General features: G+C 37.6%; 3 protein-coding genes across 3 annotated transcripts; 1 reads left to right on the forward strand and 2 right to left on the reverse strand.

The window, feature by feature from the left end:
* Nucleotides 2–4,749, forward strand: LOC109832955 (RNA-binding protein NOB1; the record flags this gene model as incomplete). Its single annotated transcript, XM_020400458.1, has 5 exons — nt 2–56; nt 1,938–3,021; nt 3,227–3,395; nt 3,751–3,870; nt 4,410–4,749. Coding segments are annotated over 5 exons (1,575 nt in total), but the record flags the coding sequence as incomplete, so codon positions are not given.
* LOC109822414 (40S ribosomal protein S13) lies at nt 7,569–11,668 on the reverse strand. Its single transcript, XM_020388610.1, has 5 exons — nt 11,544–11,668; nt 11,370–11,442; nt 10,990–11,128; nt 10,469–10,655; nt 7,569–7,905 (listed from the first exon to the last, which is right to left on the reverse strand). The coding sequence occupies exons 1-5, from the start codon at nt 11,564–11,566 to the stop codon at nt 7,872–7,874; spliced, it is 456 nt and encodes a 151-aa protein (XP_020244199.1). The 5' UTR covers nt 11,567–11,668; the 3' UTR covers nt 7,569–7,871.
* On the reverse strand, nt 13,263–22,933 carry LOC109822426 (putative transferase At4g12130, mitochondrial). Its single transcript, XM_020388621.1, has 5 exons — nt 22,815–22,933; nt 16,603–16,784; nt 16,303–16,401; nt 13,822–13,980; nt 13,263–13,742 (listed from the first exon to the last, which is right to left on the reverse strand). The coding sequence occupies exons 1-5, from the start codon at nt 22,865–22,867 to the stop codon at nt 13,498–13,500; spliced, it is 738 nt and encodes a 245-aa protein (XP_020244210.1). The 5' UTR covers nt 22,868–22,933; the 3' UTR covers nt 13,263–13,497.

Here is a 23,556-nt window from a genome sequence, read left to right on the forward strand (position 1 = left end):
GTTCTTGCCTCTGACCGTCGAGACGATGGAGCCGTCTCCTGAATCCATCAAGAAAGGTGAGGGTTTGGAAACTTTAATTATGGAATTGAGGAGGTTCTGCTTCAAAAAAAAGTTATTAAATTGCTAAGCTTCTCGGCTTATTTATTGGTGCTGTGATACTCCAAAGTGTCACCGTTTTTCGAATTTTTTACCATAAAACTCTATTTTGACAAATTGATACCCAAAATGGCAAAAAAAGTTTGACAGTAATTTTATTCAGGAATATCTTCATATGGAAGTGAATGAGAAATAAACTTATGGCTTTGGGGGATCAATTTGTCTAATTGAGGTGAATTTCACAAAACCCTCCTGCAGGGTGATTTGAGAACCCCATACTCTGAAATAAAGAAAACCCCCTTTAAACTTTTGAGAGTTGCACAAAACTCCTTTGAACTTTCAAAAGTTCCACAGAAATAAACTAACCTTTTTAAGAAAACCATTAACAGTTCCCTACTTTCCTCTATTTTCCTTTATCCCCTCTTCCCCAAGAAACTTGAGAGTGGAATTTGTCAAGAGGGCTACTTTTCAGAAGTTCGAGGGTTCTGTGAAACCCCCTGAAGGTTGGGAGGGCTTTTTCTCTAGTTTCAAAGTTCAAGGGGGTTTTGTACAAAACAGTTTTAAAATTTACTCTTTTATTAACTTCATGACTTAAGCTCATTTTAGGCCATGCACTTATTGAAGCTACTGCCTACTGGTCTATTTTTTTTTGTATGTTATTATTCATTGAAATTGTTGGAATATACTTAACATGTGGATTGTCACATGAATGATCTTTACCATAATTTCCTGTGACTGGAGAGTCAATAGCAAAAAGTTATAGGCATAATTCTGGGGAAAAGAGTAGTCGCTGTATATAATTATTTAAAGGCATGAGAGGGTCATTAACTTTAATTTCTTCATCCTGTATGTCTCTATGTCTGAGAACTATCTGTCTTCATGTTTGAAATCCAACTGTTTGTCATCATTTCTGAGAACCGAGTACCTGTCTTTGAGTCTGAGATCTATTTGTTTTCAGGTCCAAGACCTACCTGTCTTTATATCTAAGACCCTGCTATCTGTCTCCATATCTGACACCTAATTAGCTCAATGTCTGAGACCCAACTGTCTCCATGTTTGAGACCAAAGATGTATGTGATTTGTTGCCTTGATGGTCTTCTTATTACTACTACAAAGCTGAACAACAAAGTCCAGGTACATTTTCTAGGTGCCGAAGACAAATTAAAATTGGTTACTCCGTCCAATCAATTTCTTATGACTGTTGTTGCTAAAACTTCTGAGGTCCTGAGGTTTGGAATTAACTACTACTTGTGACCGGCCAAGCAGATTGTTTCTTCTTTTGTCAGTTTGGATGGTTACTGTAATATTTTCACTAAACAAAAGTTTTTTGCTTTTATCTCACAACCTGGGCATGGCTGATTTTTATGTTTCAGCTGGGGAATTTTAGAGTAACATATGAAAATTAGAGACGTCCATTGGGCCCATTTTCTTTTATGCAATTGGGAAGAACATGTCATTTTTTTATTACTATAAATAACACTTGACTATCCATCTCTGGAGGTGATGTCACTTTCCCATCATAATAAACTAGATTTCCAGTAAGCTCAATGGAACCTTTTTTTAGTAAGCCTGCAATACAACCTCAGTCTGAATTATCCTGCCTTTTAAACTCTTTCAACTTTTAGTTTCTGAACAAGAAAGTAACTACTCCATTTGCTTTCTTCTTGAGAAGTACAGGCACTCCTGGAGGCATTAAAAGTTACAGTTTAGTTTCTAGTCTATGTTATTGAAATTTAATCTTGGCATGCATCTTTTGGTTATCATGATTTTATTCACTCAGTTTCCTGTTTCCTTTAAATTATTGCATGTAAGGAGAATAAGTTGTCACTCTCAAATTTCAGTTGTCAGGTTTGCAAGGGAAACTGGGGACTTGCAGACCCTTTCAGATGTCGATCTTAAACTTATTGCACTGACATATATGCTAGAGACCCAAATCCACGGGACTAATCATCTTAGGGATAGCCCCCCTCCACTTCATGTGCTGAACGTGAAAAGCCTACCAGAAGCGCAAATGCCTGGTTGGGGTAATAATGTGCCTAACTTAGCTGAATGGGAAGCTCTTGAGCAGCTAACTGAAGGCGGATTGAGCAATGAATCTCGGTTACTTCCTTTAAAGGACCTGAATGGTAACATTGTCCCGGAAAATGGTTCTCTTTCCGAAATGAGAGATCAGGACGAAAAAGACCAGGCTGCTGGTAGAACAAGAAGGTTTACTTTCCCGAAGAAAGAGATTAAACTTGATGGAAAGAAGATGGTAGCAGATGGCATCGATGCTTCTCTTGGGGAAGACACTGAAAATAATGATGATTGGCGGCCTGCTGTTAGCCGTAGTACTCACAGGAGATACCTGAGAAGAAAAGCAAGGCGTGAATTAGCAAGCGCTTCTAATGAAGATGGCCAACCATGTGAGGTAATGGCATGTGGGGATACTTCAGTAACAGAAACTGATGATGTTCTGTCTGAAGATGGAAAGTGTGAAGATAAGCCTTCTGCTAATGATGATACAGAGGGAAATCTTGAAGAGTGTTGCATTTCATCTGCGCTAGAACATATGAAACTGGGTCAAGATGTTTCTGAGCCTACTGAGGAGGTAAAAGAGCAGGACATCACTGATGTAAATATAGGATCTGACCACCAGTTAATTCTTGATGGCACTTTAGATGATCTACCCGTTTCTCCAGAAGCAGATGAGAACGATCTGAACACAGAAGAATTTGATAATTCTGAAATATCAAGTCAGACTGATGGAAGTATCGACACATCTGCAGTTGATGATGCTAGTAGTGAACAGAGTTGGATGCTTCGCTCCTTATCTGACTCAAGTGTTGCTTGTGTTACTAGTGACTTTGCCATGCAAAATGTTATTCTGCAGATTGGCCTTCGTCTTTTGGCGCCGGGTGGGATGCAAATCCGTCAGTTGCATAGGTAGGTCATTCATTTTTTCCTTTTGCTTTCAACGTGGTTGGTTTCGTTAGTAATTTTTAACAAACTAAATTTCTGCTCAGTTGGTGACAAATCCAGGTCGGTAGATCTGAGGAACTTTTAGCTAACTATAGATCAAAGGAAATCATAAAAGTTTATGAATAGACTTCTTTTTTTTTTCAACAGCTGAGTTTTTTGTTTGTAACAGATGGGTGTTGAAATGTCATGCTTGCAACAAAGTGACGCAAGAAATTGGACGAATATTTTGTCCTAAATGTGGTAATGGTGGCACCTTGCGCAAAGTATCTGTGACGGTTGGTGAAAATGGAGTTTTGCTAGCAGCTCGTCGCCAACGTATAACTCTTCGGGGTACAAAAGTAAGTATCTTTGCACCATTTGTTGATCAGTACGTTAAATTTTCGCACCCATGGATTCTACAGCTTCACATTTTTCATCTTCAATCTGTGTGCATTCTTTTTCTTTGTGGCTGTGGCTATGCTCAAACTTTCTGTTGTAAGATTTACGTGTAGGTTACATTGTTCGCCTAATATCACTGCTATGCTTCTCTCTCCGACTAAAATTTTAAGGGACTTTGCGTTTGCATCTTGCATCACCATGTGAAGACAAACACATGCAGATGCTATTGATTAAAAAAAGTTGCTAGGGCCATCATGTTAAATGCTTCATGACGCCCTTTTAATTTCTAACCCAGTGAACTTTGCTATTGTGCAGTTCTCACTTCCTTTGCCTCAAGGAGGAAGAGATGCCATCACTAAAGACATGATTTTGCGAGAAGATCAACTTCCTCACAAACTTCTTTACCCAAAAGCAAAGAAGAAGACAAACAAGCAGGTGACGTTTCTCTCCTATACATTTGCTGCCCTGGCTGCAAAATCATTAATCTTCGTCTTGATACAGTTCTCATTTCTCAAGTCTATACTGCTCTATTTGCGTTAGGGTACATTTCGCAAAACTACTATGAAAGTTTGGCTGGTTTTGCACAAAACTACCATGAAAATTTCGAACTTGCAGAAACACGCCATAAACTGCTGAAAGTTGTTTGCTAACTATGTTAACAGCTTGATAAAAGTTTATAAACTACCCTGAAAATAGGAGAGGGGGAGAGGATAACATAGAAAATATATGAAGTACATAAGGGGGAGGGGTAGAGGATAACATAGAAGATATATAAGTATATAAGAGTATGTCTAAAACAGATGAGGACCTTCACCATTTTGAAAGTTTATGGTAATTTTCTTTAATAAGAACGTTATGGGGCTGTTTTGTGAAGAAATTAAAAAAAACCCAAATTTCATTGTCTTTTTGTTAATTTTACATTTAAATTTTTAGTTATTTTCATGTCTTGTTGACATAGTTCAATTTCATTTCAGGACCAGGATTTCCTATGTTCTGATGACATCTTTACCCACTGTGGCGAGAAGAGAGCTCCTCTAAAGCCTCCTGTGAGAAAAGCACTGGCAGTATTCAGTGGAAAAAGAAATCCTAATGACAATCATTTCTCTCGTTCTAAGCATTAAACTTCTTGGTTTCTTATATTATTATTTGTTTCCCTACTGTCAAATCAAACAAGAGGAACTAGCAGGCATTTTGTGAGTTGCTGTCAGTTGAAGTATTCATTCATGCAGTCGTGTTTGAGTTTTCAGATGGTAAGCCTCTGTAATTCCTCTGAGCTTTTCTTAAAACAATGCATATGAGAGTAATATCCTTACTTTTTTCCCCCTATAAAAGGTTTGCATTCTATATAATAAGAGGTTGAGAGTTGCAAATCCATTTGGATAAACAGGATTTTATTTTGACTCCATACTAGATATGCTTGTCAAAAAGGCAATAGAGAATGAGCTGCTGACTGATATCCTAATGTTAATGATGACGATTTCACTGTATATAAATGTTTCTTACCTTAGCTTTGATAACTTTGTTCTTGAGCTTTATAATTATATAGGATAGTTTGGTTGAGTTTGTAACTATAACTGTACTCATAATTTATTAGAAAAGAGAGGAAAAAAATCAGTGACAGTTTCAGTTGGTTCTTTCACACGATAACTGCAATTGCAAAACGAGCTATTTTTTACCAAAAATGACTGCGGCCATTTTGTAAAGTGATCTAGTTTTTGCAAAAAAAAATCTCTCTTTACAACTGCAGTGACATTGTAGCCCCCCCACACCGAACGTTTATATGTTATTTATTATGTAATTTTGAATATGGCATATTGCCCTTTTTCTAATTAGAAAAATATTAGAATTAAAACACTTTAGGTGTCTAAGATTTTCTTTCCGTTGGCAAATTCGAATATGCTGTTGCTTTCTAATATGGAGAAGATTATCTTCTTTTTTTTAATCAACATGCATCTTAGCATTTTCTTTCTTTTATTTGGATGGAAGTAGACACCAAGTGGCTGAAGTAAAAAAGTAAATGCCAGTCCTATTACCTCTGAACAAGGGGGAAAAAAACTAGTTTGTTTACTCAAAAACACTACTTTCTCTATTTTCTTAATGAGAGGCACTAGGGACACCCTCTATCACACTCCCACCCATGCCAACTCGCTTGCTACAGTGCACGGGCTGACATGAGATTTTAATCCATATGGTCATTTCTCAAAACCTTTTTTAGCGCCTCCCAGCTCGGAAGTAAAGTGAAGAAACTGTGTCATTGTGTGTGGGGTCCACACAAATGGCTTGAAAGCGAGGATCCGGTTCAATGCTCTTCTCAACCAAATGGATCTCATTAACTATTTTTTTCACCTGGCGCCTTTAAAAAAAAATCATATTCATATCAAGTGTTTTTCCAATTTAACCCCATTATTTTATACTAATTTATTTTCTAACCCATACACTTATAAAATCCTCCATACAGCGGCAACATCCAAAGCTAATTTTCTTAGATCAAAACTCATGTCAACGGACTATAAAGGATTAATATCGTATAATTCAATTTAAAATGCTATAATATTTGTTAGAGCGTTACAGTATTAGTTAAAGTGATATGATAAATGGAGGTGAATCCACTATGTTTTTATATGACGTATTAATTACTTCCTTGCAACATTTTTAATTGTTATCCAAACAAAATAAAAAATGAACGAAATAGAAGAGGCATTATTTTCATTACTTTCAAAAATATGTGAAACAAGCAAAAATATATATATATTACTTCTGTTACTTTCTATTTCATATTTTTAGAAATTACTTCCAACATCTACGGTGACAACTTGCACAGTTTTGAGCGTGATTTTTGAGCATGGGGTTAACGTGAAGCCAACCTCAACTCAAAACGCAAAAGCCACGGCACTTCAGAACAAGCATACGCTATTAACTGCACGTGGAAAGTAAATAACCAACCCGTAAACTAAAAAAGAAATAACTAGAATATACAACCACAGGAAATAGCAATCACAGCTGCTGTTGTATATAACTGACGTTTAATGAGGAAATGCTCTCTCATGCATGCCCTGAAATATCAAAATAGCATGAGATTTCTTGAACAGGGCTGGTTCATAACATCAGGATATATGTTTTGGCATCACGAGATGCTCCCAATTTATACGACCAAAATATCATGAGATATGTTGTAGACAACACATATAACGTTGATCTACTCAACAAATTCTGACAGCAGTGGCGGACCCAGGTTCACACGAAAGATAATGGTGACATCATGACAGGCGTTCGGAAGCAAAATTGGGACGTCGGCAAAGAAGAAACATGTACTCTTTGAAAAAATTTGCAGTTTTACAAAGTGTCATTTTTGGCAGGCTTTCAGCAAAATCACCTTTAAAAGAGACGATTTTGCTTGAAAACCTACTAAAAAGTTGCACTTTTGGCAGGCTTTCAAAAGAGCCTTTCCCTCAAAATCAAGGAACCAAATAGCCCCTTAGCGCACAACATCAATAATGCAAAAGGGACTTGTCTTTGACAAGTTTGCTGATCGATCTATGCTCTGACCCAAGAATTGATATCTTTGTGCAGTGAATACTTTCTCCATGCAGAAGAGCTTAGGGAGAAAAGGATTCACATCTGGCTTCAGAATACGTGAGTTAACATTACAACATAGATGGTGACCTAAAGCACTAGGTGCAAGACGTTTAGATATCAAAAACCTCCCAGCAAGCTGATCACATGAGAATACGAAGAGGTGTGTTTAGCAAAACACTCAAAATTGGATCAGGACTAATCCTAACCTAGTTAGTTTTGAGGCAAACTGGTTCTTTTATAAACCGAAGGAGGGGTGGTTTAAAAAAGAATTAGTTTTAAGTCTTTTTTCCAGAATTAAAAAAAAAATTATTCGACAATTGACCTAGTTTTTGCCAATCAAGAAGCAAACCCAAAACTGGTCAGATTTGGTCTTGACGCAGTTTTACGGCGTCGCCAAACACAACCTTAATTTTCTCCAAAATGGGACAAGGACCAAACCTTATCCTATTTTGTGGACTTGCCAAACAGGCACTGCGAAACTTCTCTAGTATAGTACCACAACAAACAGAATGTCGTTAAAACGAAAAAATAGAACCAAAAGTAATTACTATGAAAAATAGAGTTCATACAAATTTAACTACTCTTCCTTGTACTTGACAGGACAGGATAAAAATAGATTTGTAACATATAACTCAATTCTCATGAAATACTAAATGCTAATGACAAACTGAAGCAACAAAAAGCATATTAAGATCTAAACGTCAAAATTGTATTTCGGTTCACAAAAACAGAAAACAAACAAGACCTAGTTCATTACTCTGATGAAGCCATTGATCAGATCAAGTACTTCAAAGAGACTCACATCCCCTCTTTTTCCTCCCCACAAGCATCCACTTTGGCCGACATCTTCAAAGAAAAACTTAAGCCACAAGAGTGCTTGCGGTGGTAGACTCGCTGCAAAAAGAGGGAGAAATTTGGTGTTATTTAGGAACATGGAACATTAAAGAGGAAAGATGTAACATAAACTGGACATTGCAAACAAAGAGTAAACTAATTAATAGGACATTAATATTGTGTACAAGTAGCAGAAAATGCAACAACATGCGTACAAATATCATAAGTAGCTTGGACATTAATAAAGTTACGGATGTTGCAAGACTTTGTCACTGTACATTAAATGAGTGTCCCATTGCACAACGAAATCAACTATCAGAGAACTAAAAATCTAAAATATTAGAAATAGAATTTCTGGTTATAACAAGTATAATGAGAATAATAATATGAACTCTCAAATCTGCATATCAACATATTTCTTTAATCCAATAAGTAAATATATGGAGCCATCAGTGGTATGCATGACTGTATAAGAGGCCTCTGTTCATTCTTAGAAATAATCAGAAGGATGTACAGTGCATTGGTGTCAAATTCTCCCCTATATTCTTTAAAAATTAACTATAACCATTATTGCGCCCCGCCATCCACAATTCAAGTCATAGATACTATGAAGACTAACATGGTGTTTTTCTTCCTACACACAAAATACATACGCGCTAAGCAAGGATCTAGAACCAACTGACTGTCAAATGCTTAAATATCGTGCAATTGTATACTAAATATTAGCCACAACAATACTAACAAAATAAGACTAGTTGCTTAAGTATCTTCTCACAATTTCTCAAACGATACCAATAACAGTACATAAGTGTTCCTTCTTAAATTTAGACTGCAGCAATTAAACATGCTGGAATTGGAATGGACACAACTGCCATACTACAGCGTCAGGATTACTTTTTGGTTTAGATGTGGTGAAACTAGGTATTGCAGTTCCCATGTTTTATTCCTATTTGTAATGATCCTGTTTACTTTGGATTAGCTTGGTCTCCAATTATTCAAAACAACTTAGATTGCTCTCCAACTATCCAACCAATATTTACTTAAAGACTTATTTATTATCAAACAAATCCCCATTTAAATTCATTATTTTAACTTCCAAATTTGACAATGGGTAAAACCAATACTAGTTTGTGCAGCACATAACATGTACAAAACTCTCTTAACTAGTTTCTCAGTCAAATGTCCTACTGTTATTATTCATATTCTTTTTTATTCTTTTCTCAAAACCCATACTTGTTTCTGAATATGTTTCTCAAATTACTATGCATCATCAGTTGTGAGAGTTCCCCAACAAAATTGAACTAGTTTATCAAAAACATGTCACTTTTTGGAATTAAATGAACATTAAATTTTTTTCGTCATTCACCTCACTTCAGTACAAAATATCCAATTGTCAGTCTCCGTATCTTGACAACATGCTCTGAAATCACAGGCATATATCCACCAATGCAGCACAAAGTTGCAAGTAACTTAAACGAAACAACTTTATATCTATTCTGTATTGAATTTTGCTATTTCCCTTATCATTGTTACCGACTAAAAGTTTTATAATTTCTCACTACTTCACAAGATATTTAATCGTATAACCCTATGTTTTATATTTATTAATTCTATAAATTTTAATGTTCGCCTCATCAACATTGTTTATCAATATTTTTTTCTAATGTCATTACTTTGTAAAATTAAATCTAACATTTTCATGGTCAAGATTGGTCCCAATGTTCCAAGCCCAAACATTTGGCATAGACCTAGACATAAATACATTTAACTGGACCCATCAGTTAGAAGAATTGGAATCTAACAGATCCATCCCCATGTCTCTCTATGATTGGATTTGCATACAAAGAAAATAAACACCAACTTGATCCAATTTGGATCTTAAAAGGACAACCAATAGCAAATCGACCAGTAAATCAGTTGATAATCTGAAGAAGCTTTCTGTATTTTCGCCCCTTCACTGTAACTCTTCTTAACTGTCCTATTATCCAATGCTCCTATAAATTACTCAAATGGCTTCTCACAAGTAGAAGATTCAAATGCCTCCCGATGATTAACTTTGGAGTGTTTTTCAATTATTAATGATTAATAAATAATAATAACATAATGGACATCAGACCCGAATGCTAGAGAATTAGCAATGAGAATGACTAATGTTTAAATTCAGTCCGTACTAGGTTTATCTGAATACATCTAACTAAATTAAGACTCATGATAATCACCTAAACTTCATGTCAATTGTGATAATAAAAAATTGACTAAAAAACCTTAAGCCTTCAACATATAACATGCAAAAAGAAACAGCTATTGGTATGCAATCATTCAATACTATGTTATGCGATCGACAAAGTGCATCGAGTATGACGAGTAGTAATCATACGAAGACAAACTTGGACAACTTTCAAGTTTCAAATACAGACCCAAAAGAATCATAAAACTTATGAGAATCATCACTTGACGCAATAACATAAGCCCAATACTTTAGCAGAGATCAAGCTTCCTTGTTAGCAAAATGAAAAAAGATCAATCTTCTGCAATCACTTGAACTTAATAACGCTTCCCATGTAAAATCATGGTCACATAATCGCAATATGAGTTTAAGAAGAAAGGGGAGCAATGAACTCACTATTTCCAGACAGGAGGAAGCTTCTTGGTCCTCTTGTAATATCGAGCCAGACGGTGAATCCTGCTCTCAACAAGGATAAGTCTGAACTTAGAGTCCTTATCTTTCCTGTTTCTCTCCAAGTGCTTCCTGATCGCCACCGCCTTCTTGATCAAGTGATACAGATCCTCTGGGATCTCAGGAGCAAGCCCTAAACCAAAGAAACCAGTCAAAACGGATTAACAAAATCAAAACTATTTCAAGGTGTTTGGCATTGCAACTGTAAATGAAGCAAATGTTGCATTCAGAAAATGAAACATTGTGCAGGAACTTAACCTCAAACCTGTCGTTTTGATGTCTCAGTTTTAGTTGCAGATGTATTTTCAAGTCCAAATCCATATTAGAAAAAGCTGTTGGAGTTGCATTTTGTTTTGTAGGAAATGTAATTTCATTGCAAATCAAGTGTTTGTTCATGGCCCTTGAGAAAGCAGTCAACCAAACAACCCTTTGAAATAGAAACAAGACTTGGGATTCAGAAAAAGTACCATGGCCCTTGAGAACGCGAAGGATCTTGCTTCCAGTAACACTCTTCACCTGCGCAATTCCGTGGGAGTCACGGAGGATGACACCAATCTGCGACGGCGTCAGTCCCTTCTTCGCAAACTTGCAGATGTTCTCTTCCACCTAGAAAAAGAACTAAGCTTCATCAAATCAAAACCTCGTCGTAAGTAAGTATGGCTTTATACACTAGCAAATTTATGGGTACGTTAACTCAATGAAGTAGATTTTCGGTGGGGGTAATAAGAAAACATCTACATTTGGGGGGTAGATCTGCAAACAGGGTAGACTTGGAGGTTTATAGGCAAAGAACTAAAAATATTTTATAAAAAAAAAAACTTCCGAGGGTGTGGTGAGATTCTCTTACGTCTTGAGAGGAGATCTTGAGCCAGCTCGGCGGAGTCCTCTTATACGGCAACGCTGACGACGAAATACCCTTACTGTGATGAAAGAAATCAATGAAAAACTGTCAATTTTGATGGAATTGAAGACGATTAGGGTTAAGAGCTTGCAGATGAGAGAGAGAGAGAGAGAGAGTTACCCTCTTGAGTGCATGCGGCCCATGGCTGCTGCTGTTGCTGCTGTTGATTACGACCAGGGTTTCACGAACTTCGAAAGAACCGAGAGAGATGGAAGGAACCCCCTCGCGGCTGCTAGGGTTTCTAATCGACTTCGACGGGCTATTTATATTTATGGGCACAATTGAGGTGTTTAGCCCAGTGGGCTAACCGCGCAACCCCCGCCCAGTACTCAGAATACAAACCGAGCCCAATTCTGTTCACGGCCCCTATATCCGCAATCATCTATTTCCTAAGGCTGGACATATTCGGTTCGGATTGGTTTTAAGCCCAATCCGTATCCAATCCGAATTTTTTGAATTCTCAAAAATCTCATCCAGATCCAGATATCTGAATATTCTGTCCAACCGAAATTCGGATCGGTTTCGATTTTGGGCCGAATTAATTCCATTTCACAAAAATCTGCTCACACCTGAGATCATTGCCTATTAATTTCTGATGAAGTATCATTATTTGTCCATTTTGTCTACTTAATTTCCCCCCCAAACAATGAAATGTGGAGCTTGTTTGAAGTAACATCATTACCATAGCTAACAAAAAACTGAAATCAGTGAAATGAGCGCAAACCATATCAACAAGAAAAATAGAGTTGGAGGAAAGAAATCTTATATACATCTTGCACAAAGAAGAATTTCTCAAAAAAGAAATACAGATACTACTAATAATTCTTGGTAGCGAAGCAGCTTAAGCAATTTTCAATAGAGGCATGTTCAAATGAAAAAGACAGATGGACTGGACGCACACTCAACTGCCCACTTCAAATGAATAACAAACTCCTTCGAGTTTTTCATTTGAATATGCCACATATAACTTAATCAATTAAGCAAAATTCGGTTCGGTTTTTTCGGGCGGTTCAGGGGTTCAAACCGGATACAGACCGGTTTAATTCGGTTCGGGCAGTTTAGAGTCTTCTTCTCATCCATTTAATCCGGTTCGGTTAACCAGCCCGCTTTTTCGGACAGTTTTTTCTGTTGAACCGGTTTTTTTCGGTTTTTGCCCACCCCTAGTATTTCCTACTCAATTCGTGGCATTAGTAACGTACTAAAAATGTTAAAAAAAAGGATTAATGTATTTAGCTCATTCGATAATCTAAAGGACTAAATTGTTAACCCGTTAAATAAATTATATTTTAGTCCTTATGATCAGTTTTAGTGTTTGGGAATAACAATGATTTTAACTATTTTCTTTATAATTAGAAGGGTTAACTATTAATCCTTCTAAATAAGAGTATTAGTAAACCCCTCATTTTGAGGGGTTGACTCATTTTAATCCCTCTAGAGGGATTAGCTTAACCCTTCTATAACTTTTATGTTTGGCAAATTATGGAAGGTTAACTCACTTTAAACCTTGTTGTGTTTGACGGGTTAAGAAGGGGTTAAGAAACTCTTTACCAAACGGTGCCTTCAATAACAATGAAGTTGTTCAAACTTAATAAATGAGGTCCTACATTCGTTAACAACCAAGTAGTTTTATCCCAAATTTCTGGTCATGAATAAATCCATTCACAGCTTTCTGATAATTGATCTTTATCCCGAGTTTCCTCCTAATTACACTCCCACTGCTTCTCTTCCTTGTTCAAAAGAGCTCGTAACAGCCAGCTGAAAGAAACAAGGAATAGATTCATCGTTCTAAACAAATAAATTTTTTTTATGTAAAAAAAAAAAATTAGAATACAAGGGTACGCATTTAAAGGTGCGGTGAGCAACCTTTTTATTCACCTTCAAAACTTGTTACAACTACAAAGCACTTTGGACTCGGAATGGTAGAATACGTAACTAGAATATATACCAGAATTACCCAACTCCAAATCTCTGGGACATAAAATACCAGAGCTGGAGGTTTTTGCCCCTTAATTATCAGTCCCCATATGGGCTGCTACAAGCAGAATGAGATGGCATTTGAGGTTTTTCGATATCTTTAAGCGGCTGCAGTTTGTTGTTCATGCAACCGTGTCCATTCTGCTGGCCACCAATCTGGCCTTATAACCTTCACCTTCACATCGACCCTCTCCTTAATTCTCAAATTCCCAGATTTCTTGAAGGCGTCTTCAAGTTTCAATAAGCCCATCCCACAACTCCCAAGAGCGGTATTCACAGACCCAACCTTCTTATTTGAACTCAAATCTATCACTTCTGATCCTGGGGAAACCTTTTGCTCCATATCTGATAAAATATATATATATATAACAAGATGTTAAAGGTGTTACTACAGAGAATTGAATTGACGGGCGAACATCGATACCTCGTCCGTTATCGTCGGTGAATTTCATTGGGAGCAAACGTTTACGAATTACGCCACGGTGGTGTGTTCGAGCAACGAGTTCCTGACCGACATAGCATCCTTTATCAAAAGATATGGCGTTTAACCCCACAAGGTTGTACTCAAGAGGAATGGCGTCACCTGGCACATGTGAATAAAGTACTTGATTTTAATCCGTACATGCAAAACTATGAGGTAACACAATGTGAAATAAATGGCAAGCAATAACACACTGCATGATGGAGATTTTAAGTGGATATCATTTCGATACAACCAGCTGCATAACACCTACGAGGCACATAATGGACAGTATAGAGCCAAAAAAAATTGCATACCAGAGCTGTATCAGCTGCTAAAAAAGTCATAAAAATCATGCGCAGAAACATTGGAGTCATTTGTCAACTCGAGGGGGCATAAAACTCCATTTTCATCAGGATACTATCTCAACATCATCTAATGCCTTGCAAACACTTAACACATGACACAAATGTGAGATACTTCATAAAGTTATATCAGGTGGGGCAATGTATTTAACTTTATACTCGTCATTTTCTTTCATTTACTTGCTTGATTAGGGCAAATGGCATGATATTAGTATTGTCTTTTTCTTTTTTACATTTACCTTTTGTTCTGTACTATTTATAAAAAAGTGCAAACACATGCACATTCATGTACATGCACATATGCATGCATCCATTCCCTTACTCACATTGAACACAGTAACAATCATGCCCTAAAGATACCCACTTTATAAAGGGATTCCTCAAGTAAATTCAAGCAGCAACACCTATAGGAACAAACTTCGCTCCTACAAAAACTCAATAAGAAAAAGGCTGAAAAACCTTTATTTCTCATCTATTTTTAAATTTAAGACCAATTTTTCTTTGGGATGTTTTATATAAGTATTAGTTGACAGACAAAACTACAACCAAAGCACCGAGTATTACAACCAATAAGTTGCTAGCTCTTGTTCACACACTATTACCCAAACTTGCTCTGCAATCTGCATTGTCTTCTGTTAGACAATAGCAACTGTTGTTAATCTTAATATCAATCGTTTTGCCGTTAACTGCCGTTATACAAAATCAACTACAATCTATGGTAGCCAAACCCCTCATATTTTTCGTTTTGATGTGTTGTCAATATGGAGAGGCACCCCACTGACATTCACTAAACATATCAATAAATCATCAAGATGCATCATTTCCTTCCGACTTCGATAACAATAAAAAACACTTAAATATTTCAGCTGGCACCCTTCCCTAAATGCAGTTCCAGTGGCAGAGCCAAGAATTTCTGTGGTGGGGGTGAGGGGTCCAAAAATAATTAAACACTATATTTTTTAACACAATTTATTAAAATCTAAACAAGATGATGGCTTTAATGTGACAGTAACTACCCTCATGGAACAGTAGCTCTACATAAATATAAACCTTCCTTGCCTACTGCCACCTGCAAAACCCAAATCCAACCAAAATCATGTGAGAGAAAGAAATTGGCAATGTAACTTCAACAACATCCCTCAAAAATCTAGGTTTTCACTCATAGAACTAAAGCTCATTGTGGTAACTAAAATCATATTTTCTCCGGAGATCATTATATCATATTACCATGTTTCAACATGCGAGTTCCTCGGGTTAAATTTCTTCTTCAAGCTAAATTTACTGTCCCAAAACTCTAAATGTGAGAGCTTGGCTTCTGCTTTAGTACTAAACTTGATTTAAATTATGCACGTAGCTTCTTCTAGACATTTGATCAAACACATTGTAGACATGTCAGTTACCAAATTCACTGCTCTAATTACATATCACTTCCATGCTTAGACAATTAGCCAATCTACTTGTTTCCCACTACATTAAAAAGTCATCCGTTCATTCCCTTCACAATTGATCCCCAAAAAAAAACAAATAACAAAAATTTTCTTCTACAACAAGGCAAGTCTCAACGCAAGAAAGAATTCTGCTTCTCTTTTAATTGGCTCATTTACAGCTTAGTCCCTATACTTCAAATTTGACAATATACCAATACCTCCTTTTTTTTCCTAGTTTCCAGTGTGAACAAGGGCCCTACTGGGTCCTATATGGCTCCACCCTTGCTCAGGTCTATATTAATCACTTTAACCAAGATTCATATCACTTCTAAGGATGTAGTTACGCAAGAACTTATTCGTAACTTCCCATTTACACATACCTATAGAATATAGAGGATCACTTCTATAAAGAACATGGTTACATGATACATTTACAGTTTCCAATTTACAAATACGGTACACTTAAATATTTCAGCTTTCCCTTCAAAACTCCAATGGTTCCTATGTTGACAATTTTGATCAAATACCTCATGTTCATGATATGTTCATGATACATTCTACCATTTTAGGGATTCACTTACTATGATAAAATGCCGGTACAAAAATTTGAAAGGCAAAACTAGGAATGACAAAGACATAAAAAACGAGTATACCTTTTGGAATTTCGGTTGAACCTTCTGCGATTCCTCTCTCTACTCTCCATTGCAGGTAATGTTCTTCATTGGTTTCCTTATCAGATTCAACCAATGGTGCTGTAAACAAAAAGTAAAGCAACTATGTATGAAATAAATAGAAAGCACATATGGGATGTGATGGGCAAAATTAAATATCATCGAAGATGATTATGGAAAAAAAATAAATCGTAGTGACTGCAATCTTACGAGTTGTACTGGATGGGAAAATTCCCCTGAATCCTAGGCAGTCCAATCTAGGATCCTTAAACCATTGCCAACCTGAATTATTTCCGTGTGCAGCAGATGCACCAGCACGATCAACACCCATCCCCCAGCCGACTGAACCAGCCTCTGGTTCTAGATTTTCTTGGTCACTGTTGAAGAGATTGCCACCAAAGCGTTGCCAACAGGAGAATTCATTGTCAAGGTTGTCGATCTCAACTTTGGACCTTAGGCGGTACCTACATCATATGAATAAAACTGTCAAGAAAGCATGCAAGGTAATAGCAGAATTGAATAACAAACAAGCATTTTGTTAGCAATGAAAAATTAAGACAACACTACACAAGACAGGAAGCATAATGCTCACATGCATACATTTGGTGAAAGGAGAAAAAAGCATTTGACAACGATATATTTTTTAAGTTCAAAAAAGTAGAGTTTGAACTGTTAGTTGATGTCTGATAATCTTCAGTTATTTGCTAAGTTGCAGGGGTACAGGTACGAATGCCGGTGCCGATACGGGGCAGGGCAAATTTGTAAAATATAGGGTACAGGGACATAGCTATCCTCCTCCCTCTTCTAAATCTCGTCTCCTTCTCTCAGCTCAAATCTCCCTCTCTCTCCTCAAACCCTCCTCCCTCTCTCCCCCTCGTGGAGCCCTCTCGCTCGTGAAACGAATCTTCTTCAACGCCGCCGACCATCTCCTCAAACCCTCCCCTCCCTCTCTCGCTCGTGACCCCAAGCACCGCCGCCGACCAACTCCGACTCCGACCCCGACCCCGACCCCGACCAACTCCGACTCCGACTCCGACCTCCTCCTCCAACTTCGGATCCGACCCAGGACGTGAGCCGACTCTGACCTCCTCTTCTCGCAAAGTAATGATTGGTTTTCTCTCCTCTCCCAAAAAATTTCAAACCCTACTTTGATTTCTCCATTGATTTCAGGCCCTAAGCAAGATCGCATGCAATCGTCTCCAGAAGGAGCTCGTCGAGTGGCAGGTCAATCCCACCGCCGGATACAAGCACAAGGTCAATCCCTCAGGTGATGTATCCTACTCGATTTTTATTGTTAAATTTTGTGTTATTGGGGGAATTGGTATGTTACTCATGGGAAAGATGTGGGTTTTGTTTGATGGGTTTTGTTGATCAGGTGATTTTTTTGAATACAGCACCGTTGCATCCGCATATCTACAGCACTGCGTGAAATTTGTTTAGGTAATTCTTGATTGGGTTTTCTGGTATCTTTTGTATCTATGAAGGGGCTATCCTTTTCTCATAGTTTATTTTCTATTCTCATTTTTGGTTGGTAGAAGATGGATATCTGCCTATTATATTTCCTTGTTTGCAACTTACTGAATTTACTGAATTTTTGGTAGAAGATGGATATCTTTTGTATCTACTGAATTTTTGGTTGGTAGAAGATGGAAAGGAGGTGTCATTGCTTTTTATCTGCCTATTATATCTGTCAACTTACTGAATTTATATGCATCTTGTTTTGTATCTTAAGACATCGCGTGCCATAATGAAGAACTTTTCGTGTGAGTTCAGTGGAGAAGAAGATGAGGGTTTAGTTCAAAGAAAATGTTATTGTGGGTTAATTTGCAAAATACGGATGTGCAAGCAAGGACACAATAAGGGCTTGGAATTTTATGGATGCCCGAGATACAAGGGACCTAATTGCAAGGGTTGCAACTTCTTCGAATGGGTTGGTGATAACAAGAACATCACAAAAAGGCTGGAAAGGCTAGAAAAAAATGATGAGGTGTTGAAAAAATTGTTGAATGATGTAATTTTATATTTGAAATTTTTAAGTATCGTTGTACTGATATTGTTGTTCTGTGTTATAGTCAAATGACTGAGCAACATATTAGTTTGTTGTATTTTCTGAGTTTGCTGAAAAATTGTTTCCCTAATGACATTTGAGTTTGCTGAAAAGTGTTTGTTGCCTTGAGTTTGCTGTTTTGAGTTTGCTGCGAGTTTGTTGTGAATGATGAGAAGAACATTCAAGTCTGTTGTATTTTCTGAGAATGCTATGTTTTGAGTTTGTTGTATTTTCTTAACATGAGATTGTGTTTTGAGTTTATTGTATTTTCTTAACATGAGAATGTTGTGAATGATGAGAAGAACATTCAAGTGAATGGAGAGTTTGTTGGTTAGAGCGTTTAGCAGGACACGAGTTCTACTGTTTCCTGGATGGATATTCAGGTTACAATCAAATCCCTATCGCTCCAGAAGATCAGGAGAAAACCACCTTCACTTGCCCGTATGGAACATTCGCATACCGACGCATGCCTTTTGGCCTGTACAATGCACCGGTCACATTCCAACGTTGCATGATCAGTATTTTTTCCGACATGGTAGAGCGATTTCTTGAAATTTTCATGGAGTTAAGCTTAAAGCTAGAGAAGATGTGTACTTATATGTGTGAACAAGTTTTCATTTTCCCAAGAATCCATGATTATCAAGTGCTGAATCAATCAATGTTCCAAATGCAAGAATGAGTAAATGTTTTAATTTTAGCATGATACTAATTGGTTGCATTTTCTCATTTGAATTCTGTAGAGGTCATTATACATGCTCAGAACTTGTTGAGTAGATTGCTGCAGGGGTCCATGAGCACATACAGAGCATAGAAAGAGTTCAAGCCAGTCTTTGAATCAAGGGTATTACAGAGCTTTTGAATAAAGGAGCACATACAGAGCATAGAACAAACAGAATTTACAGAGCATAATATGATTACAGAGCTTTTGAATAAAGGAGCACATACAGAGCATAGAACAAACAGAATTTACAGAGCATAATATGCATAGAAGTTTATACAATGACCCCTTATTAACAGAGCATAGAACAAACAGAATTTACAGAGCATAATATGCATAGAAGTTTATACAATGACCCCTTATTATATGTATGCATAGAATTTACAGAGCATACATGCATTTTTAGCAATGCATTCATCCCTTCACTTCTTTGACTACTAGACATTCCAGCCCAAAAGTGTTGTTTATGATAAACCGGAGCCCATTTTTCACGAATTTTATAGATATCATGTAGCCAATCATGCGTTTCCAATCCATTTTTTTTAAGAATTGAAACCCAATTTTCTTCAAAAGAGCTAACAGTCTTGGAGTCCCAAATATTTTCTTTGAAAGATTTCATAAATTCTGTTCTATAAGCCAATTTACCCAACTTCTCCGGAACTTTGTCCAAGATATGCCAAATGCAAAACCTCTTTCTAGAAATGTAGAGTTTGAAACCTCTTCAAATTCAGGTATCTGCTCATGGGTGTGTGAAACCTCTTTCTAGAAAGGAGAGACTCATCTCAGTCATCTAGAAGATGTTGTTCCACTTCAAATTCTGAAGCAAAGTCCACACGAGTGCCTCAACTCCACCCAGATGTAAACCTATAGTCAGATCTTGAGTTCAGCCAAATCTAGAATCATAACAAAAATTGGAGATTAGGCTACAACTGGAGTCTGAACTAAAACAAGGAGAACCAAAGCGGAAGATTAACTAAGAGCCAAAGGTTGAGCTAGAAGAAAACCAGAGCAAAATACTGATTCGGAGCCTAGCCCAAAGCGAGAGACGCAGTTGAGCTGGAGCCAAAGCTAAACCACATCAGAAAATTGATTCGAAGTTCAAGCCTGAACTCAAACCTGTACAAGAGCCATAACTTATGCTGGAACTAAAAGTTTAGTCAAACGTGGATTCAAATCCAAAGCATGCATCAACTCCAAAGCCTAAGATCGAAATGCAGTGCAAACTCCCGGTCTAGATTAATCTGATTGTTGAGTTCATTATCTCAGACCCTCCATGGCCAACTTAATATCGGGTTCTACAACTTCTCTTGAAACTCCTACAGCCCTCGATGAAATACTTTCACCGAAAAAAATTACACATTACACTCTCCCATTATAAAACTCGACATCGAGTTTTATAAAACAAGAGAAGATTTGATGCAGGACGATCATTAACCGTTGATCAGGAATTGTATAGATTTGCTGGTATCTTTGTTATTTTAATAATATTTGATGTGATCACCCAACTTTAGGTAAAGATCTCCTTAGGATTTGATTTACGATTGTTAGGATCTCTAATATTTATTTTGTTAGAGATTTTATCTTTGTTTCCTCTTTCTTAGGATTTAGTTAGGATTTGGTTTACTTTTTTCAGGTTTAGTTTTTCAATAAATAAAGTTGTAATCCTCAATGAGGAATTAGACCATGGTTAATGAAGAGAAACTTTCTTGAGATGTGAAATCTTTATTAGTATTTGAAATGCTAAAAATATGACATCTGAAATGTCGGGGTGTGATGCCCTTGGGTATGAGACCCTTCTCTTATCCTAGCCCTCTAAACACAATATCTTTCAATTAAAATTCACTCCTCAAACATGTTACCCATTTGTCCTCTCATCAAAAGATCACCACCATTCAAAAATATCAAAAGAAAACCTAAACCCCTTCACGGGTAAACAAAAACATATACACTGTTCATCTCGTAAACAATAACTTTTTTGCTGTTCGTGATGGATTGCAACACCATTCCGCCAAACCGTCGCGATTTCTCGCCTCCAGATCAAAGCCCTCGTGCTGCTTCCCATCAGTTTATAACAGAAGCAAATAGCACATTCTGATGTTCTGAGGAAAAGGTAAAAAACATACAAAACATAAACTATCCACTCGTTCAGAAATAAATCAAGTTGGTGAACTAGGACTTGAACATAATATCACAAATGCATATATTATGTGATGCAAGCTAAGGAGGATCCATTTTGAAAGAAGGAGATGATATAGGAGATCCAAATGCAAAGTGACTATTGGGAAAGAGACCGCCGAGCCTTCATAGGTCATGAGATCAAAAAGCAAGAGGAATGATTAAAATACTAAAATTCTGAATGTAATTGCTTGCTTCCAACATGAGATGATGATTTCCTTCCCTGCTTTCGATCAAGAAGCTTAAAAGGCCTAAAGTTACTGCATCTTGCTCATTACTTCTGATCCTGTGTCGTTTGAATACCATTTGCCTTTCTAGGGTCAATTTGGTATTGCTAGAACTTGTGATAAGTTGCTTATATATGCAGTTTGTATAAGCAACTCATATAAGTGACTGAAAATAGATGTTTGGTAATCATATATCATAAGCTACTTCCAAAAATAAAATGTGTTTGGTAAAAGTGTCCATAAAGATTATTATAATCGAGATGACAAAAAATAGACATATCTTTCGCTATCAAAATAGACAAGATAAGTTTAGAATATAAAAAATAATAGTATCAAAAGCTAAAGGGTAGATATGGTACAAAAGGCAGAAGCTGCTTTTGAAAAGCAGCTTCTTGTTGCTTCTAAAAGAACCCCGTAAAAGGGGCAGCAGTTTCAATAAGATGGCAACATAAGTTTCACCAAACAACATATTCATTACTTTAAAAAAAAAAATAATAAGCAGAAGCAACCTGGAAAAAGCAATATTAATACCAAACTAACTCTTAGTCCCATTCAAGCTCCACTCAGAGGCCAATTCACTATCTCTTCATGTCAGCCATCATTTCCTAGTCTCCTACCCTTTACTCTATTATAAAAAAATAACAGAAAATGCTTTGATATGAATCACAAATGCTTGCACGAATGCTAAAAGTCTATAACTCACGCATATACAACGTCTGCAAGTTAGTTAAGCAGATGAAGAAACAATAGATCTCGCTCTAATCTAGCTTTTTATCTTTGACATAAGCCCCTATCCGAAGTTGTCAGTTTACTCTCTCAAATCTAGTCTACCAAATTACCTACCATTAACTTAAACTATAAATCCTTGGAGTATTCCTTAACCATAATAACTCCCTACAGTTCACACCAATATCAAGGTGTCTTCAGTGCTCTATAGGTAAACATGATTTGCACATCAGAACAAGCTTACCCTACTCCTTGCCCCTGCTAGGCTATACTTCCTTAATTTTTTTGCTATAACTGGAAAGCAACTGATCCGACAGTCCAAACTAAAGCTCCTACTAAATCCAAAACTTAACCACCTAACGGATCAACTCCCATTTTCATCAATTACACTTCTTCATACAGAGAGCACACTCAAATTTCCTTCCAACTGATATTTAGCTTTTCCTCCCTCCTTGTCTAAAAATTTCCATTGGCATCAACGCCTAATAGCTTCCAAAAGAATCTAACACGTTTCAAGAAAAAATCGCTTCTAACAAGCAATTCAACAAACACCTCCGCTGCCGTACCTACAATAAAATCCAAACTTTTCGGACAAACTCACCTCTTGAAGCAATCCAAGACCTCATCAACCGCTGACGCATCAACGTCCGCCATCACCGCAAACTCCTCCTCCGGGTTACCGGGCCCAGGGACCCGACCCGCCCGATCCAACGTCAGCCTCCCCGCCCGGTGGCCGGGTGGTAAGGACCCAAGATCGTACAGAAACCTCCCCTGGGGAGTGGAGCAAGAGCCGCCATAAAATCGGCGAGGGGGCACGAAAGGGGGACATGGGGGGTCGTTGAGGTATGAGGGAGGCGAGAGGGGGAGGAGGAGGCGGCGGCGGTTGTGTCACCGCGGTGGACTTAAGGGGGTCTCGAAGGTCGGACGTCGTTGTGAGGACGGCTTGAAGGAACTTGATTGGTGTCGGCGGCCGCGAAGTGGAGGACGGGAGCGGGAGGAGAGGCGGCAGGCGAGGGGGCCCACGGAGTCTAATGGCGGCTTAGGGTTTTGGCTGGAGAGGGATCTTGAAGGAGAGGAGGGCGGAGGTGGGAGCGACCCCCGAAGAGGGCAGCGGAAAAGGAGGCATCCTTTCTGGAGTTTCCGAGGCTCGGGAGGAGCCGTTGCTGTTTAGGATTTAGTGAAGTCAGGTGAGAGCGCGGCTAGTAGTGAGCTGACCGCGTGGGAGCACCGTTGTCGCACTCTGGATGATCCGGGGCATCTAATAAACAAGACCCGTGTACTGTAAAAGAGACGGTGAATTAGCAAAACTTTACGCCACCTCTAATTTTTAAATCTCTCATCTT

The sequence above is a fragment of the Asparagus officinalis genome, chromosome 1, assembly GCF_001876935.1.
Source record: "Asparagus officinalis chromosome 1, Aspof.V1, whole genome shotgun sequence".
In the NCBI taxonomy this organism is placed as follows: Eukaryota; Viridiplantae; Streptophyta; class Magnoliopsida; order Asparagales; family Asparagaceae; genus Asparagus; species Asparagus officinalis.